Consider the following 19,949-nt stretch of genomic DNA (forward strand, 5'->3'; position numbering starts at 1 on the left):
AAACTCAAAATCGTGCCAGGGTCTTTTGAAACTAACGGTTTGCCAGATGCTATCTGTCGCAATTAGGTGCGATGGGAACCCCAGTTCGCGTGTGAGGGCTGTTACGATCACCTGTACCCCGAGCCCGCTATCACATTCTCATAAAGGGACGTGTCAGAGTAGTTGCACACAAACTATGGCAGAAAATGAATCATTGCTGCCCTCCAGGATAATCCGAACGTCGCTAGCAGGTGCCGCGTTCCTGAACGCGGAAACTGTTATGATGTCAGAATAGCGGGGATGGGCACAAAGGCGCTCGGCAGGATCGCGAAATGCACTCCTAGGGTCGTGCTCCGATGTTTCCGCCGATGGTGCGCGAAGTTGCTTACCGGAAAACCTGTCATAGTGTATCAGGCACGAGTGCTATCCCGTAGAAAAGTTCTCTGGAAGACCACTGCCTCTGCTTACAACTCCTCTACGCGCCGTTCTATGGTATGGACAACTGGAGCCGGCTCTGGTGTACTAGACGTTAGACACCCGATATCACGTGGAAGAGGGGCGTGTATGAAGTCCCGCGCGAATGGTTTGCAGCGCCTGATCATATTCCATAACTTACAACTGGGTTGGTAACGGTCTATTACGCTGTTCTTGGAATGAAGGTGCCCTACAGTGTTTGATCGCGTACACCTCAGCAGTCGTGTGGCACGGAGTCGAGCTGCCGAGCCTCCGCAGAAGCCGCAGTCCAGCCCGTGGACGATGGTGCGCGACCACGTGATAATACCTATTTCTCCGTGAAATTTTCATGGGGAAGTCCCAGCAGGGGTAAATGCAGACAGGTGTTTTCATGTAGCCCTTTCAATTTCCGGCTGACAAAACGGACACGATAAACGTTCGTTCCCCGGCAAACGGCAGCACATTAGCAGCACAGGCTAGTGCTGCGGGGGCCGTGGATCGGGCCTGCGGAGGGGGTGAGAGGGGGGTGGGTGAGGACCTGGGCAATCGAATTGGGAGTCTTCGGAGGAAAATGCCGGAAAGTGTCTCGTCCTGGTGACAAAAACCCGTCGGCATACAGGATAAAAACATACGCACGGGGTAAAAAATCTCCCTGGCGCTGCATAATGACGGAAAATCGTGTGGCTTGCTGGCTGCGTGGCCAGCCGCAACCGTGCTGTGGTGTCTTCCTTATATGCCAAAGCATATGATTCGTCCCTCCCGCGACTCAAGCAATTTCGGCTATGTCATTCAGCACCCGTGTGTTAAGGACTGACACATGGCAGTCCTTAACGCACCGGATACCAACGCCAAGTGCCTTTTCTGCAACGATTTACCGGGAGGCTTTGACATTTTTCTCGGGTTGCAGCAGGTCTTCTTTGCGGTAGGCGTTGCTGCTTGCGCGCTGGTCCGCCGCGTTGTCACGAGGCTGCAGCTCGGGGAGGTCTAGTGTCTAGCCGAGTAGGCGCTGGCTGGAAGTTTTCTCAGTTGAAGCCCGCTTGTGAAACTTTGTGCTTTCGTGCTGTCCTGAGAAACATCTGGACAAGTCTATCTCCTTACTCTCATCCAACCCGCTGTATGTACATTCAGGCAAATTGACAGCGGGACTCATGTTAGTTGTGTCTTGTCTCCTACAGCCTCTTCGTGACTGTGTAGGGCTTGCCTCATTACCGTTGGCGGGTGACAGGACGTTGTCGTCCACATGCCTTGTAATTTCTTCTCTGTGTCGGATTGCATGTGACTTGGTTTTTAACTGCCTCATTTGCACATTAGTAGCGCCATGCTCTGAGATGCCCTTCCATACGCATTGGCGTTGAAGCCAACCAGGCTCGTTGAAACGCTGGGGCGCGTATTTTCCTCGCCAGCGGGCTGAAGTCAAAGTGCGTGCCTCAGAAATTGATATCAACAGAACCATTTCGCCATCGGTCGTTAACAGTACCTTCGGGGCATATCAGGAGTTTGTACAGCTTGCTCCTTCACGGGTGTCTAAGCCTCGCGCGGCCTGACACCGCCCTCCGCTTCACACGACAGGCTATTTCGGGTTTTCCTGTATTTCTGGGCTACTGTAGCCAGCGGCGATTCCTCTTTTTGGTGCATTCAAACCAGATAGGCATAGTATCCGAGTTCTTCGGGATGACTGTGGGCACTTTCCATAACGAAAGCTGCGATCTCATCTTCACGGATATGGATGCGTCCGACGACTCGGTCGCCGGAGGTGACGAGTTGGTGGACGTAGGATACTGCCAGAGCAGCATGCCTTCAGTAGGCGTAAGTGCTTGCCGATGGGATTATTTACGACATAACGGGCTCGGATTTCTTCTCCAAGCGTGCTCGTCCGACCCCGGTCCCCGGTGTACTGGGAGTGTTACAGGCCGAGTGTCATGCAGCACTCACACGTTCTGGCATGGCAAGGAGTTCTCGAGCGACGCCACAGTTCAGCACGCGACTGTGTGCATTGGACGCGCACGGGCGGGGCTTGCTTTGAACAATAGGAGCATAGCGTACATCGTGCGCGAAATTGTCGCTTGTTGGTTCTGGACGCAGTTCTCCCTGCGCGACGCGTGCAGCCAAAGCGTGTGCTCGTTGCGCGGGTCAGCCATATTTCGATTCGTCGCAGGTCAGCAACATGTCATTCTGCTGAAGGGGGCGGGGAATTTCTGCGAGCCTTCCAAATGTGCGTCTGGGTCCGATGCGTTTCGTGTATACAGGCAGACTGCTCAGACCGACAGGTGGCGGGAGTTGACCTCGATTCGAAGGATGAACATGACAACTTTGAGATACTGCAGTACCGGCTGATGCAGGAGGAGGAGAAGTCCTGGGTCTTGAATCAACAACTGGAAGATGACCAAAGTACGTCCAAGTAAAAACGAAGCAGTTGGATGTGACTGCGGAACGGGGATGTTCGAGATAAGCGTTCAGTGAGCGGAGCTTGTCTTGGCAAGGATCAGCAAAGAAGTCGGAATCCAGCCAGCCGTAAGGAGATTTTCGCTGTCGCGCAAGTTCAACTATCCGATGATGAGGGTGGCAGCTTGAGCCGCTTGTCCAGATGAAAAAGGAGACTATTCGGCTTCTCAGCGTTTGATGTGACTGTGTTCGCAGTGGCTCACTCTCAGCTACGACAGCAGCTGGCGGCTCTGGAAGATGAGGTAGGTGGTTTCGGAGAATGAGACGGCCCGATCCGAATGTGAAAGAGGGCCATTCGTGACGCGTCTGCGTGAATGCTTTTGGATCAACCAGTCGGTCGGGTGCCCTTCGACTCCGAATACCACACTAAAGAACATCAAATGCTGGCCTAGGCGGGCACGAGTATGCAGTCGTGCCTGGATTTTTGTATCTCATCAGGGAGCGTTTTTTGTCTCGAAGTCTCATCCAGTTGGCAGGCGCCGCGGCACACTGGTCGTCTTCAGCTAACGAGCTGAACGAGTCTCCGCTAGGTTTGCCGCTGGATCTTCTGGTAGTCTTTCACTGCATCTGCGCCACAGTAATGAGATTGGAGCAGCGCCTGACCCGTTTTGGCGGGGGCGATCCTGTATCAACTGGTTGAACGGCTCTTTGAACAAGAACTGTGTTTTGCTGATTCGGTGCTGCAGCAACGGTCTGGTGCCAGGTTTTGTACGGTCTGACATTTTTTTGTCTGAATCTGTGTTTGCATCCAGCACCAGCGCTTGCAGACAGAGTACTCGGCAGTCACCGAACTGTTCGCAGATAAAGAGGTAAGGTTCTACCGAGATTCTGTAGAGGCGACGATTGCGGACAAGGCGGCAACCCAGGCGTATGGCAGGTTTTCGACTTCTCAGTCAATGCTTTATATGCAAGCTGGAGTGTCTCATCATCTCAACTTCATGCGCGAACCCGCTTTACGCAAAGTGCGCCGATCCTGGGTTTCATGTGAGCGCAGGAGCTTCGGCACACGGCGAACGCGAAGGTTCACGAGCTTGCTGAAGAAAATCAAGCACTTCTTTTTTGTTTGGGCCAGAAACTCTCTGAGGTAATGCTGACGTGCGCGCCCCATCCACACCAGCGGGTCAACATCGTGCTGTAGTTGCAGTCTTGCAGAGCCGCGGGTTATAACTCAACTAACGCGCGGCGCCCTGTCTGCGTGGAACTGTCATGTTGTTCTCAGCTGCGGAAACTCCGGTTGCTAGCCGAAGAAACTCTTAGTCAAGCTGACGCGAGAACGAGGTAGGTGTTGCCGGCAGGCAGAGAGCGGACACCTGGGGGCTGAGCCTTCAGCACGCATCCTCGTCTTTTGACGTGGAAGCGTAGCTGGCAAAGAGTCGCCACTGAAGCTCACGGTTCGTCCCTCTTTTTCGCGGGCGCGGTGGAGTCCCTCAGAGGCTTCCTATACTGGGCCTGGGGAAATACACTGCCGCATGATAGCTACTGACTGCGGATGTCATGTAGCAGACGTGCGCTTGTCTGACTAAACCGCCAGCCCCGCCAGGGTGTTACCTCTTCGCGGATGCGTCGAATGTGTCACTCCTGTGTAGGGTCCTCCTTGCGGAGGGCGTGGCCGTCGTCTGCATTCTTGCACGCAAGTGGAGGAGCCAGGAGCTCCAGGCGGAGTTCGAAAAGAACTCGCTTGATCATCTACAACTCGCGCGCCTCTCGCTGACACAGTGTGCCGAAGATGCGACGGAGACCCGCGAAGAACCTCATCTAGGGACAGGCACTTCGGGCGAGGATATGGTTGTGCCGGCGCTTCGCCCTACCGTGAAGGACGAGGGCGACGCCCGAGTGCGTGCTGCTGAGAAGACGAATCTGTGTGAGGACAAGGACACACATGTCGCTGCTCTCGTCGCCCCGGAAGCGAGCCTCCAAGTTCAGGTCGAGTGCGCATCTATACCGAACGCTGCAGGGGCGAAGCCTACTGCTCCGAACGCCGTCGCGTTGAATGCTGGCATGAGGAAGTCGCTCTCCACTCGGCAAGCTGACAGCTGGGCAGCCGGCTGTACGGAGCGGGTGGACGCCAGATTGACTACGGGCTCCGGTAGCGTGAGTGCGCGGAATCTGCTCACCAGCCGCCAGACGATCGCGGCGGGGTCCCAAGCGTCCCCCAATCCCTCCCGGACCGCGCGCTTGAACCCGGTGAACGAGAGTTCTCTCGCAGTCAGCAGCCGCCCGGCTCCGACGCGGGCGCCACTACGCCGCGTCGAGTCAGAACGGTTTTTCGCCCCAGCGGGTGGGAGGCGGACAGGCGCTGAAGCGACTCGGCAAGTTGCAGGGCGACGCGAAGCCGAGAAGAGAGCCGTGCTCAGCAGAACTCTCTCTTCGTGTCCGACGCCGCGCGCGAATGAGGTGAAACGACCTCTAGCTGCGAAAGCGTGCGCAAGCGAGAACGTTGAAACGGCGGGAGCGACTCGTCCTCGAATTCGGGGTTGCTTGTCGTTTAGCTCCGTTTGCAGTGGAAAGTCGGCTTCAACGCGAGGCTCTGGAGCTTTGTCCTTCAGAGGAGAGCGCAAGTCCACAACGATAGAGAACTGCAAACAACCCGGTCTCGCGGTGGCGGCGGTTGCGAAAGCAAGGCAAAGCAGGGCCGCACTCGAGACATCTAGAGGGAGAGCGACCGCACGCGGACAGCGGCAGGGGACGCATTCTCGCGGCGCTGTGTGTGAGGGAAATCGTGAAAGGCTCAAAGAGAGCCCATTAGTGCCGACAGAATCTTGTACTCCTGGCGGTTTGAACACGATCGCCGACGGTGGAAACGCGGACCCAGCGGGAGAAAGCCGTGCGGAACTAGGCGAACTGGCAAGAGATCGTGCAGTCGAAATTTCTTCCAGTCTCCGACCCAACAGCAACGAGACGACCCTCGGCTTTCATTCGGCCTGTGCGGGTGCCACGGTTGCCTCGACTGTCGAGGGAGATCTCTGCACATCTCTCCACACGCCGGGGGACGATCTCATTTGCCAGGTGAGGCCGCGCACGGGTATGCCTGTCTCCAGTGGTCCCTGCAGCACACCGGGGGCTGCTGTGCCTCTCGTGCCTGAAGGCAGCTCAGCTCCCTTCAGTGGACTCGCGCCTGTGCCTCTCTTAGTGCCAGCCTCGCCAGGCAAGGGAGGTGCTCAGGGTTCAGCTGGCGCGGGATTGCCAGACTCTGCGCACATGCCTACTCCCGTCGCAAGCGCCGGTTCTACTTTGCCTCCTGGTAGGAGCAGTACTCTCGTGGATAGCACAGTGCCGCGGGGGGCGTCGAAGCTGCCCCCTCTTCCCCCTAGCCATACTGCATCGATGCAGCAAACTAGGCCGAGGAACGAGGCACGCGCGTCCGATGATGCAGACCCCAGGAAGATGCGTGTTAGGCCCGTGCACGGAGGAGACGGTCATCAGTCCTCAGCGGTGGTGGCACTGCGCACAGGAGCGCCGCCCACTGACGGCGAGCGAGCTGCAAGTAGCCAACTGGAGAAGAGAGCCTGCACGTCTTCCACTGCTCGTCTGATTCCTTCGCCTTCGGGCCCTCGCACCGCTCCTGCGCAGGCGCGGAAATCTGAGGAGCAGGAAATCCCGCCGCAGCCGGAGATGCTGAGCGCAATCCAGGGCGGCCTAGCAGGGTCTGACAAGTCGCGCGCACAGCTCGTAAAGATGGCGGGAGAACGTGGCGCATCACACGAAGATCTGGGAGAGCGCTCGTCGCGCAGTCACGGGAAAGCGGCCGTTGGAGAGTGGGACTTAGCACCTAGACCCTCCTCACAGGAGACCTGCCTGATGTCAGGCCATGGCGCTGGCGCACAGGAGGCGGTCGGAAGAGAGCCTCCAGTTGTAACCGCGGATGCAGCAGATTTCAGGGGGGCTAAAGCGCAGGCGCTTTTGATCAGAAGAAGGTCGACGAGTCGATCAGCAGGGCGAATGGCGCATTCGATTAAACCGAAGAGGAAAACAACACTTAAGGACGGGGGGAACTGCACTGGCAATGAGCATCCGACGCCGATTCTGGATGGCAACTCTATGGCGAAGGCGAGATTGGCGGCAGGCCGAGCGTCGACAGCCTTCCTGGGCGTAAAGGGAGATCCATCACTGGACTGCGCTAGGACCGTCATTGACCCGCAGAATCGGCCTGCGTGCACCGCTGACTTATTCTCCTCCTCTGCCCCTGCTGAGACTCTGGCTACTCTCTGCCGAACTTCGCGTCCCGGTACCGCACAAAGCGTTCCAGTCCTTTCTTGCCACCCGGACAGGTCTCTTGACGTCGCGCCCTGTGAGCAGCTGCGTAGCGAGCACGCCCTCGTATGCCCCGGTCTCCTTGGGAACCCCAGTGGGTCGTGTCCGAATGGCCCTAGCGCCGCCTCAGAGACCAGGGGTCCTCCAGTTCTGACTGATGGAGGTGTCTCTCCAATCGGGGGGCAGTGTGAGACCAGCATGTCCACAGCCGCAGCGCTGAAGGCGAAGGCTTCGTCAGGTGCTGTGTGTAGTCAAATACTCCCATCCCGTGCCGCTCCGAACGTGGCTGCTCTCCAGCCCATCGCTGGAGCCTATCCGGTTGCCGGTGGCGGCGCTCTGGGAGCAGTCGCAATCTCAAACAACATGGATCGCCGTGCTCCCGTTGCTCCCGGTAAAAACGATTCTACGGGGACTGTCGTCGCTCTCACGTACGCTGGCAAGGCTGGAATGGGGAGCACTTCATTTGGAAGTCCCGCGTCTTCGGTCTACGCATCTCGTCCGAATCTCGATGCATCCGCAGGAACAGAAATGAAGGCAGTCGCCAGAAGCGACGCTTCGCTCTGTCATCCAAGCTGCATGCCTCTTCAGGAATTTAGTGCCTCTGTTGGTCGTCCAGGCGGCGTGCCAACCCCTGCTAGTCTGGCTCATGCTGGTGCACATGCCGCCGCATTGGGAGGGCGTGATGTGATGGGCGCCTCGCAGTTAGCGTCTCCGAAGGAGTTACGTGGTCGCGGTTCAACGCTACGCCCGCTTCCGCAGCCAGGTGTCCCTGGCAGTGCGCCGGTTGTCCGCGACAGCGTAGGATCGGCAGCCCGAATCGCCGTTATTCCAAACACCATTCATGTCGCCAGTGTTTTCGCTGGCCCCGAAAACGGCCCTGCGGGCGCCGTAAGAGTGACACAGTGCGGCAACGCAGGTGTGGCAGTCCCCAGGTTAAACAAAAAGGAACGTTCATCGATGCCGCTGTTTCATGAAACTGCCCCAGTTCCTGCCGCGCCGACCGTCCAGCCGCTAGCTTGGCCTGTCGGGACTAGTGGCAGTTGCCCTCCACCGGTTCTCCAAAATGCCTACGTTCGATACACAGTTCCGGCGCGCGAGAGCGTAGAACAAGGGTCTGCGGGTTCGCCGCTGGCGGTGAAGTGTGCTCCCCTGAGGGGGTCGACGGGGGCTGCGGTGAATGCTTCATCGGCTGCGGTCCGGTGGGGACGTTCGGCTGACGGGCGCCTCCATTCCGACTCCGCACAGCGCTCTCTGTCTTCCGAATCCGAGCAGCCACTCCTCGGAGACAGGGCCTCGACTGTCTCGTCGACTGTGCGCTCACCGACGGAGTCTGGCTCCGCCAGCCACGGCGCAGTCCGTCTCTTCCCAGCGGAGAGCGGGGGCGGCCGTTTAGTGTATCCTTTGGGCGCGGGATGCTGGGCGAGGCGGGTGGCGCCGAACGAGACACGCCGCTCGGGGGGTTCAGGATCGGCGGGTGGTTGGGGGGGGAATCAGAGCGCGGCTGCGGGTGGCTTCACGCAAAGCGGAAGCCAAAGGCAAGCTACAGACTCACTGAACGGAGGCCCCTCGCAACTGCCATTCCGCCGAAGCATCCCGGCGGAGCCTGCAAGCGCAGCAGCAGCGCCGATGCAGCCCGCGCGCCCGGGATCGGTGGAGCACTGTCACGCGAACGCCGCGGCGCCGAAGGAGGGTGCGTCCGTCCACCAGCAACCCCTGCCGCAGTGGATGCCGTATCCCCAGCGTCTTAGCGATCCGTGCCATGCCACTCCCTGGTCGGCGACGCCGATGCAGCACTTCCAGCCTCAGCCGGGCCTCCGCATGCACGTTTCCCAGGCAGTGCCTCACGACAAGTTCCTCGCGGGCGGCCTCAGTCCAGTCCGCGCGACATATGCTCCAGTTTCGACTGCTGCTCAGCACGGGATGTCAGGGCCGGTGCAAGGTGGCAGCTGCTATATCATGTTCCACACGGGTCCGTACAATCCAGGACAGAGCATGCGTGCCTGCTTTCCAAGTAGCTAGCTCTACGAACTGAGACGAGACTTTGCTTGTGCGCACGCACCTAGCGTCTCGTGTACGCCCGGTGCTCCCGGCAGAGAACTCGTGCATGGTGGCTAAATGATGGTGCGGCCCTTCTCAAGAAAAAGTCAAGAAGCTTGAGACTATTTCTCGGCGGAAGCCAAGGCTTTGAAACACTGGGCGGAAGACAGAGTTCTGAGCGCAGGCCGCCTTGGGCAATGACCCACCCGGTTTTCTCGCTGCTTCGCCCTGTTCCTGTTATGCCTGACTCCGGGTCTACTTGTAGAGTCCCCAATACCGACAAGCGGTTGGGTGGCACGAACTCTCCGAAATAATCTTTTCTGTCGAGAAACATGTGCCGTCCGCGCGTTCTCCCGGCGACGAGTCGCGTCGGATCACGCCATACCGGTTGCGTTGATGCGGAAGCTGCGTTCGTTCCAGTGTCTCGCAAGAAACCACCCTTTGCTGCTGTCGCCACCCTTAGTGAATGATGGAATCTCCGAGCCACAGCTGCTACAGCGGTCAGCTGACTTCGTCATATATATATACAAAACATAATTTGCTGTATACACGTGGCAGCGTTGTGCTCCATTCTTTCAATAGCAGGCAGCAGTTGGTATACTTCACGGGCAACGACGTTACTGCAGCACCGCCTGCCGTAAATCATCCTCGCAGTTTCCTGAAGGTGTTACTGTCATGCTCTCGTTTTTTGGGACTTTCTACCGCGAAAACAGTCGATTCGCTCTCAAAGTGCATGGATCCATTTGGCATGACTGCAGGGCCTACCAAACGTAGTGACCACCTATGAATTCAGCCGCCGCTTTCCCCGTGGACTGCAAATGACGACGAGAGTGAACAAGGGTTCCATAGAGCTCCACTCAGAGATGCACGCCGTGGAATTCGTTGGAACAGTCGTGCGGAGGTGATCTTTCTTTGGTTAGCGACTGTCTATATACGATCACCTCCGGTAAAAAGGTTTTCTCACATGCCTACGATTTGCCTAGAGCAAACTGACTGTATCGGCTTCGTATTGCCGCGAGCAAAAATAACGAGATTCTTCCAAGCCTCAGCGCACACACGAAGCAGTATTTACGCGAGGGGTCGTCGAAAATTGAAGAAGCGCTCGTGTACCCCGCAGCGTGGTTTCAGTGCGTGCGTTAGAGAAGTTGAAACGCCTGACACGAAACAGAGATGTCGGCGCAGCACTGAACGAATCCCGTTCGTTGAACGTATTCGCTACGCTCTACTGAGTGCAGCTTCAAACTTTGGAGGGGGAGAAGAAAATCGCTCCTGGACATACGAGACGCCGCAGGGTAGGTCGCCATCCGAGCGCGACACGCGTGAAGCCCGGTGCCCCAGGACGGCCGCGAGCTTCTCACTGCAGCTGGTCGTGGATGCTCCTTAGGCGTGTGCAAGTCTGTGCCTCGTTGTCCCTTTCTGTCCAGGTACATCCAACGACCTTCTACAGGTAAAAGCGAGGAATCACACAGCGAAAACTGAATGCCCAACTCACCACGGGAGAAGAATCAGAACTCAATGAAATGCGTAGCTGTCTTGCATGGCTTCTGCGCCAACGGTATATGATAAAAAACCCGATGTCTATCGGGGCAGAAATCTGGATGCAGGAAAGCACGACAGGTTTTTGGGTTCACACTCGTTCTCCCACAAAATCAGCAGGGAATGGACTTGAGGACTTTGCTCATCCGCTGCTGTTGGCTGCACATGCCCTGGCAGCTCTCTGCCTCCTTGTGTGCGACTGGATTCCCCACACGAAAAAGGAAGCGGAGAGGGCTGCAGGACACGCTGGAGCTCCCAAGGAGTGGCGCGAAGCCAAGGAAAGACCTACACAGGTGACTCTGGTATCTCCTCGATACTTGTAGCTCCTTACGCAGAGCCTAACGCGGACTTCCTGGTCAGGAGGCAGTTGCGCACAACAACGAAGACGCACTCAGGCCCTTCACGCATTTGAAGCAATGGCACCCGCAGAGACACCTGACGCCAGCTTCCAGCTACTGAGGCTCTGTGACAGGGCCGCCCGGTGTCTGCAGGAAAGCCGGCCGGCTGACAAAAGCGGCCGGCTGACAAGCTGCCTTTGGTCGCTTACTCTGAACAGCAAAAGATCCATCGCATCCCCAAACGTCCTGCCAAAGGTGTCCGTGCCGCCTAGTGCGAGCATCTGAACGGTCTCAGGAGTGATTTGGAGAGGCCCGACTACTTGCTGCGAAAGGCAAAACAGGCAAACCCGCGTGAAAATACGTCACTAGCACCCAAGGGAAAGCCGCGCCCCAGCTGAAGAGGCAGCCCGCCGTAGGCCCAGGCCGATAGAGAGCGCCTCGCACAGCCAGTCGAGGACTGGAGAACAAACGCGTGACCGAAAGGCACTGAGGGGTCCTTTCTCTTCCCTTCCTGCGTACTCTTGATTAGCGAGGGTCAGCCTCAAACTCTACCGGAGCAGACGCTGCGCAAGCCGTTGCGGATTCCAACCGCGGAGGCCACGCCACGCACCTGGCCGCAGTCGTTTAGTGCCACGCAGGCGAGAGAGCCGGTAGGATCTGCCAGAGTCAGAGAGATGGACCATCTGCATAGCGACAGAGCAAAAGGCTTATCACGCGTGTGCGCACTCCCGCTCTGTGTCTCTGTGACACGCCAGTCTGCGGAAAAACATGGAAAGCTGCGTAAGACTATGCGACTCCCTCAGCACGCGCCCCAAGACGTGAGACAGCGGTGTTGCTGGAAAAGAGTCTCCTCTTTTCCAGCAACACCGCTGTCTCACGGCGAGACCGCCCGCGTGAGCTGGCGACCCCTTTTACCTACCCAGGATGAAAGGTGCGTAACTCAGCTCATCAACGCAGCGCGGCGCAGGGTTAGCCGCGCGCCTACCTTCTGGTTTCCGCTGCGCTCTTTTTATGCCACGACGAAAGAAATCCTCCAAAGGAAGATCCAGACACCCAGCAAACCGACTCATGGCGACTGGAGGTCACTTACTGGGCTACCGGCTCGACTGTTTTGTTGCAGTTCAAACACCGAGCAAAGGAAGATCCTCGCGCGTCGTCTCGTCGTCCAGGGGCGCTTCGCACCTTCCGCCTGCACTCTGGACAGGCGCTGCACAGACAGCAGGGCGACAGACACAGCGGGATTCAGAACATGCAAAGGTGAGGAATGCAAACCCGGTGACAGACGCAGCGCCAAGAAAGCTAGCGGAGACGGATAAAGAGTAACCCGAAATATTCGCGTCTCTCAGGAAATTGAATCAACCAACAAGCACTAAGATATGTAGTTACCACCCTCGTTCGCCAACGAGAGTGACTCTGCCAGCGGCTAGTGCGAGCACGTAGAATCCGACTTGAAGGCATCTACCTCCACCCTGTACTCTCTTACTTCTGCATATACTAATTTATACACATATATTTATGTATAAATGTATATGCGTGTGCCTCTGTTGCGGCGTACGCCCCGTTTCTGACTTCGCATGGCGAGCCACACTACACGGAACCACGCTGTCTCTGTTGTCATCGGTTCCGCTCGAGACCCAACGCAAACGCTGGTCTCTATTCGCCGTCAAATATGCAGAAGCGGCGCCTCACAGCCACACAGGGGAATACCGCTGGACGTCGGAAACGACTGCCAAGCAGTTGAAATAGAGGGATCCCGATGTTAGCTCCTCGATGTGCTTGTTCACCACCGAGATATCCTGCGCACACGCGTCACAGACAAAAAGGGCGCCTGCCAAAAGCACACATCCATCCAGGCTGAGGCCAGCTCTAGCCATGGAGTGGCAGCCAACACCTCCATCATGCGATTCTTTCCCAAGATTCCCGCATGCACGTGCACACCTACGAACACCGCGACTGTTAAGCGAACGGAAATTTGCTACGCGGCCTGCAGGACTCTTCACGCGGCTGGGCGGAGGCACATCAATATATCTGCTTAGGGTAAGCGAACGCTTGAGACGAGCTGGGTGCGTCTCGCAGCGTAGCCTTGGCTACCGCTGTACGTTTGTCTCTTCAGGTGGGACGACGAATCTCGCACGTGCTCCCAGACGACACGAACTCGACCTTCCTGCGAAAAAGGAACTTCCTCCAAGCACCCCGCTGGCTGTTGGTTTGGTCCCTTGGCAATCGCCCTGGGGCGAGGGCGTACGGAGGAGGAGGAAGCACCAGACGGGGCGGAGGCCTCGCAAGAGTGGGATAGCAATCAAGCCCAACCGTAGAAGATAAATGCGCGGCCAGAACTAAGAAAACCTGGCGTGGAACAGAGCGCGGCGAGCACACACGAAGAGGGCGGCCCACGACGAGAGCAATCAAAATGCGGGAAAACGCACCGTAATGACAGAGCTGTGGCTCGGATTGACGCGAGCCTTGTGGGTGCGTTCGCCCTCGTCGTGCCACCAGGCAGCAAGAGCGTCGCCTTCTTCCAGACCTTGAGGGTCGACGAGGATGACCGAGCGAGATGTGGAAGTCAGGCTCACTTTGTCCGCGTACGCAGAAACGCGCAGGGCTGGAATCGATTTGAAAACACTCGCAAAGCACACGGACGACAGGATGCAACTCCTTGTCCTCTGACAAACGGCGTAGACAATGGACGGAAGCAAGGCGACTGAGATAGACAAGGGTTGAGGGTTGAGGGTGGCATACTCAACAAATCCAAAATGCAGTGGATCTCTTCCGGTGTGCTCAGAAAAGCACAGGGCGCCTTCGTGACGACTTGCGCAGTCATCTAACCTTTGATCGCCACAAGGGGCCGTTCGGAAAGCACCGCTTCCTTCAGACTTGCCGCATGCTGCTCCCACAGGGTGACGCTGACAGCAGCATCCGAGTCGTCCACGAGAGTCAGTTCCTTCTTCTGCAGTTCTTCCCGTGTGTTCTGAGCAGATTGGAACGCAGAGAATTTGAGAGCAACCACACAAAGACTCAGCATCCAAGACAAAGGTCGTCACGGGCCGCACTCTACTGAAGGGAAAGCAGAAAGATGACAGGATGCTAAGTCAGGGGGCCCCAGAGGAGCTTCCCGCGCCTATCAGAGAATCCCACTCTCTCGGAGCTTTCCTTCCCCACCTCATGCAAATGCATCCCGTCGTCCTTTCCCGTGTGCCGAGCAGACGTCTCTCGTTCTACGTATGTAGGCTCGGGCGAGACGCCAGCGATCCCCGCGTGCATTCGACCCAGGGGGGGGTTCAGGCTCACTCTGACCCCCGCGGACATCGTAGACGGTTCGGTCAACAGGTCACTGCAGCTGTCTCAGAGTCCAGTTGCGCTCACAGAGCGCCACCTCGAGCTCGCACAAGTTCAGTCGCAGGGCAGAGAGGTGGCGAAGCGGAGTCGAGCGATCCTGTCTATTTGCCTCTTGCCTTACGCGCGTCAGGACGGAGGACGTCTCACTGAAAGACGTGACGAATCCCACGACGTCGACGACAGTTCCGAGGAGAGACTCGTCTCTGGCCAAGGTCGCCAACTTGACTGGCGAGAATCTGGAGGAACGGGGGCGCATCGCAGACTACCAGTCGAACCCAGTCCGTCTACCGGCCTACGCGCGGCGGCTCCGAGACGCCCCAGACACAGGGTCTCGAACTGACCTCGCCCACAGCCGAGGCGAAGCGCAATGGGAATGCGTGAAACTGGACGTCGCGCTGAGTGCCCTGCACCAATAACCGCTGTGCATCATGTGTCTTTCAGCCTCTGCTGGAACCCTGGCTAAACTGTGCCTCGCTTCATTCACGCTTCCCTGCGCCTTGACACAGCGCGTGCAAGCAGCCTTTGAACGGCCGCGAGATCACGCCCGTCTGTGCTCACTGAGTTGCGAGCGAAGTCGGCACGGGGAGACGGATTTTAAACCGTTTCGATGATGCCGAACTCGCAGGCCCCACTCGAATCCCTCACCCCTCCGCCCCTTCTTCTCCGCCCCTCCTCCCTCCCCTCCGCCCCCGTCCGCGCCTGTCGACCTGCCTACATCTGCGAAGGAATGGAAGAATCTTCCTCCGTCTCGACAATTTGCGCCCGGTCGTCGAACTTGATTTCGTATTCGTGAGAAAGGGAGTTGAATTTCCTTGAGAAAAAAGCACCAACGAGAGTGAAGCCGCAGCGGTCGACGCAGGCGCGACGAAGGCCACATCCTCTCCTCACAGCTCGCTTCGGGCCCCTTCGCCCGTCGTTTGTGCCACCGCTTCCGCTACGTGCTCTGGACGCTCGAGCGCCTGAGCAACTGGTGACGCAGAGCAGCGCAAAGTCGGCAGGGATCGAGGACATGCCGCTCCCCAAATCCCGCCACTGTAAACCTCCACTCAGCTCACGCCTCGCCGCAACCGTGGCGTCGGCCGCCCGCCACACTCCTAGGCTGCGGAGCGCGTAGCCTCATCCAGGCACCACAGAATGGAATGAACTACGACCCCGTACCTGTTCGCCACGTCGACGGTGCCTCGCGAGAACTCGTAGACGCGCCCGACCTCAAGACGAGGATGCCACCTGGCGGCGACGCCGCCGAAGAAGCTAGCGCGAATCTCTCCTTTCTGGCGAACCCACCAAGCCGCAAAAAAAAGTGCAACCCGAGTGCGTGACTCAGAGTTGGGCTTTCCGAGACGTGAGAGCAGGCAGCCCGCTTCACGCGTTTTGGCGAACGAATGAACGCCTGCATGCGCCAGACTGCAAGCGCCCGACATGAGGACCCCACGGCCTGGGCGTGCCTGTGCCTCCGCCTGAGGCATCGGTGGCGCCCAAAGCGCCAGTAAAGCGCGTAGCAGCCCATCGGATCGTAGGCTGGTGACCACGTGGGGGGGGCGGGGGGGTGGGGGAGGGGGAGGGCGGCCACGAGGGAGGAACGGTAGAGAACAGATACCAAGGCGAGACTGCGGATGCAACGCACTGGACAGCTCGATGAGCGATGAACGGCGGATAAACATCCGGAGCGGACGGCGACTTACAAGGCGGTCGATGATCGTTGCAGAAAAAACTTGACTCTCGCCTCGTTGGTTCGCAAACAGTCGCAGGTCGGTTCTACAGGGGCACAGGGAGCAAGGGCGAACGGCAGGAAGGCGGCGTAGGATCAAGTCCTCTCCGTTTCCATGCGTGGGGGTCGGCAGAGATGTGCATGTCTGCGTGTGTAGCCACAAGGCAACATCCGACTCTTGGTGTGGAGCTAGACACACACAGGGAGCTTGTTTGGCGGCATGCGTTGCGCACACCGTGAATGGGAGACGTACTTGTCGGCGACGCGTCCCGTAATGACCCAGTCTTGACTGTAGGAATTGAGATCCTTGATGTTCACGCGGATGCCGCCCTTCTGGCGAGCGACAGCGCCGCCAGTGTGCGCGTGGACAGGACCTGAAGTCACGCAAAGCGTCAGCCTGGGGAGTCCAAAATCACGCTTTTCCCCGCCAGCTAGGCGAGAAGCACAATCCGAGGGGTACAAGTAGAAAAGAGTGGCAAGGCCCGACTCAAGGGGGGGGGCACACCGCACTGGATAGCGATACAAACGCAGGAGGTCGGTCAATGAAGGCATGAAGGAACAAGATGTGGGGTGTCGCAACATACGGCGCTTCTTGCTGCTGCCGGCGAGCGTGGTGCTCGCCTCATCTTCGGGTGCGGAAGGCGTCGCCAGGGTGTTGCTCGCGTCGCGTTCCTGGGGTGAGTCTTCCTGTGTAGACCAAGGAAAGACGCAGAGAGACGAGCCCACGTGCGGTGATGAGTCAAAATTGCGGCCGCAACACATCCGGCGGCAGCTGTCCGCATCCTGGTAGGCGTTCCGGCTCTCCACGTGGCAGTCCACGTGCGGGCGCGAGCCGCAGAAGCAGATAGCCCCTGCACACGCAGATGAAAGTCAACATGAGGGATCTTCCCGCATGCAAAAACGTAACGTCGCTTCCGACTTGGTGCCGTCGACGTACCTGGGACGCGGGCCGCACCGCGAGTGCAGAACTCGCTTGCCACCTCGGACCGCTTGCCTCCTTCGCAGATGCGTCAGGATTGTCGAGAAGGCGTGGATGAGGAGTAAATGTTGAGCCGCCAGCTAGGTGAAACACTTCCTTTGAAATCTTCAGCGAAAGTGCGAAGACGCAACGCCGCCCTCTGAAAGAAAGACAAAGAAAACTGAGGCACATACCAGAGTTCTCTCCCAGCCTGACAAAGGCTGAGCTGGCAGCCCCAGCTGGCGCGTGAACGCTCACAGTTCTATCACTTCGCTAACCGATGCATATAGGCGCGCACACGGGGGCCCGTAGACCTGCGGACACGCTGGTATTTGCATCCGCCCCAGTCGCATAATGTATTTCCATGGCCCTTTGCGGAGTGCTGAACGATTTTATAAAAAACTCATGCAAAAATACGCGGCCTCCGTCTTCGCCAGGCGCTTGTGCATCCACCGAGAGAAGTCTGGGAGCGCCTCAAATTCAGAAATGGCACACGGAAGAATTCTTCGTGAGGCATGAGGGGCGCCAGCCACTCGGGGTGACTTGTAGGACGCACACCCGTCCTGCGACGCAGCCGATGGGCTGGGCTGCGAGACACCTATCGAGAGAGGAACGAGCAGAATATTCGAAACGTCCTCCTGTCTACGCGCCTCCCCTCCCCCCCTCCCCCCCTCCCCTCCCCGATTTTCCACATCTGTGGCGTATAGTTAACCATACCCGACCGTCTGGACTGTAAATTTGTCGAGGACGATAACCGACTTTGTGGCTCCTCCTTTCTCGAGATCCACAGAGATCGCGTCGCCTCGGGCGAAAATTCGTCCATGTTGGAGGGCGCCTTCTGTGTTTCGGCTCCCGTCTGTCGCCACGAGCCTGCGAATGAAATGGCAATCAGTGAAGAAGTTGTTCCCGAAAAGCGGCGCGTACCCCCTTGTTCTGAGGAGTGCCGTCGGAATCAGCAGAAAGCGTCTCGCGCTCAGACTCGCATACGCCTGCGCTGCCTCCACGCGCAATGCACACACACATATTGAATCAAACAGGAGTAATATCCTCTCGACAGAAAAGGATTTTACTCCTGTTTGATTCGGAGCTTCCAGTACAAATAAGAAAAAAAGGGATTTCGTGTCTAGGTCACACGGGAGACATCCTCATACGAGACTGATCGCGTTGCAGGTGGGTATCGAGTGCTGCCCGTGAGCGGACGGCGCCGCCTAATGAGCGCGCCTTACAGGACGTTCTTGGAGCCTGCACTCTTCTGCGTGAGCACCGCGAGCCGAGGCTCCGCAATTAGTTTGCCACACGCGACACCATCCCAGAAATCCGAGGAGAGCGAGACGGCGTCCATCTGCATTCTGCGACGACCCCAGAGGAACAAAAACTGGCTGGGCTTTCGCGAGAGGAACAAAAACTGGCTGCGCTTTCGCGAGATGCTGATTGTTCTTGAGTTGCACGTCTCGTAAAAACACCTGCGCAGCGTCAGTGATGGGACGAGCGAAGCATCCAAGCGCCAGGGGATGTCGCGAATGCAGGCATCCCATCCACCGCGAGCCCCTACTCTCAGCAGAAGGCGTATGAGTTTGAGAGGGGAACGATAGAAAGGGAGACGAAAGGTAGAAAATGCGACTAATGGAGGAGACTGCCGTCAAAAGGCCTTGATGTACCTGCGGTAATGCAGAAAGTAAAGCGGAGAAACATGCCGCGACCCCCAGACTGCGCAGTTGCATACCAGAGCTCATCCTCAAACGTAACCGTGCATCCTCTTCGAGCGAAGAAGGCTCAAGAGGGACGGAAGACGAAGCGGGCAGAGAAATTCGGAGACTGGATTCAGACTGTCTCTCTCAACAAGGAGGCGAAAAGCGAGGAACGCTCTGGAGTGGGAATAAGCCAAGAGCCTGAGTTCCGCCGCGGCTTGAAGCTGCCTCAACCGTCGAGCTTGCCTTCGTTGCACGCCGCTCGAGCGGAAAAACTGCTCAAGTCTTCCGCTATGGTTCGCAGCTTATATCACATAGGGACATGAAGCTACTGTTAGAATACATAGTTAGCGGTGTTGGGTTCCTGCCTGCCGTCGACTACGGGCTCCGTCAACACGTTTTTGTCGCTTTTTAGGAGACAAGCACACTTCGTTGAACGGTGACTTTGCCGCATGCACCAGGCATGGAGACGAAACGGCGTCTTCACTAGGCTGAACGACTTGCCGTCAGTTAGACACAAAAATGTAATACGAGTCTTAAGGGTGGATCTTGTGGCAGCGCCGATCTTGGCGTGAGTGCGGAGCGCAAACCAATGACGGCCCGCGCGTTGAGCGTGCATTCAATATTGTTTAGAGCGCTGCAGCCTTGTTTTTGTCGTCCGCCGGATGCGACGAAGAAAAAAAAAGGCAGTCGCTGTCCTTCAGAGAGGTGTCTACTTTTCTGTGTTAGTGGATGAAGGGCGATATTGAGGAGGAGCTCCTTTTCGCTTGGCGCAGCGCCTGGCAAGAGACACACGCAAGCTATCCTGCTTGTTGCTCGTGTTGGGAGACAGCCGAATCAAAGAGGTTGTTCGAAGGACAGCTCCACAGCCTCCGAAGGACGCTGCCTACGAATTTCGGGTATATATATCGGGTTTTCTTCTGTCGCAGAGGCTGTCAACTGCTGCTGTCATCACCTGCCAGGCACTACGAAGGCATCCGGTCCGTAGGGATCGGGTATTTTGACCTGGAGTAGCTCTACATACGTCGCGGTCACGTGTATAATCGATCCTGAGCTCTGGAGATGTACCTGGCTACCAGCGCGCCGCAGCAGCCTCTGTTTTTGGCTGCATGTGCGTCCTACTGGATTACGTGCACAGAGGGAAATCAGTGCCGTTCCTGGAGTGTCTAGCAGGATCCCCTCATTTTTGGTGGAAACCAACAGCGTCCCTACGCTGACTTGTG

At 57.6% G+C, this 19,949-nt stretch overlaps 2 protein-coding genes across 2 annotated transcripts; one reads left to right on the forward strand and one right to left on the reverse strand.

The window, feature by feature from the left end:
* Positions 1-2,103: 2,103 nt before the first annotated feature.
* Positions 2,104-9,144, forward strand: BESB_085160 (uncharacterized protein; the record flags this gene model as incomplete). The annotated part of the gene is made up of 6 exons (XM_029366866.1): positions 2,104-2,238; positions 2,679-2,820; positions 3,070-3,116; positions 3,627-3,683; positions 4,094-4,152; positions 4,461-9,144. The coding sequence occupies 6 exons, from the start codon at positions 2,104-2,106 to the stop codon at positions 9,142-9,144; spliced, it is 5,124 nt and encodes a 1,707-aa protein (XP_029217326.1).
* A 1,372-nt stretch (positions 9,145-10,516) lies between these two features.
* Positions 10,517-18,386, reverse strand: BESB_085170 (uncharacterized protein; the record flags this gene model as incomplete). Its single annotated transcript, XM_029366867.1, has 17 exons — positions 10,517-10,603; positions 10,988-11,050; positions 11,246-11,359; positions 11,647-11,719; positions 12,127-12,243; positions 12,726-12,832; positions 13,463-13,638; positions 13,863-14,004; positions 14,494-14,608; positions 15,088-15,183; positions 15,531-15,643; positions 16,055-16,127; positions 16,334-16,454; positions 16,665-16,767; positions 17,018-17,198; positions 17,756-17,908; positions 18,265-18,386. The coding sequence occupies 17 exons, from the start codon at positions 18,384-18,386 to the stop codon at positions 10,517-10,519; spliced, it is 1,956 nt and encodes a 651-aa protein (XP_029217327.1).
* Between the last annotated feature and the right edge of the window lie 1,563 nt (positions 18,387-19,949).

This window comes from Besnoitia besnoiti, chromosome VIII (assembly GCF_002563875.1).
Source record: "Besnoitia besnoiti strain Bb-Ger1 chromosome VIII, whole genome shotgun sequence".
Lineage (NCBI taxonomy): Eukaryota > Apicomplexa > Conoidasida > Eucoccidiorida > Sarcocystidae > Besnoitia > Besnoitia besnoiti.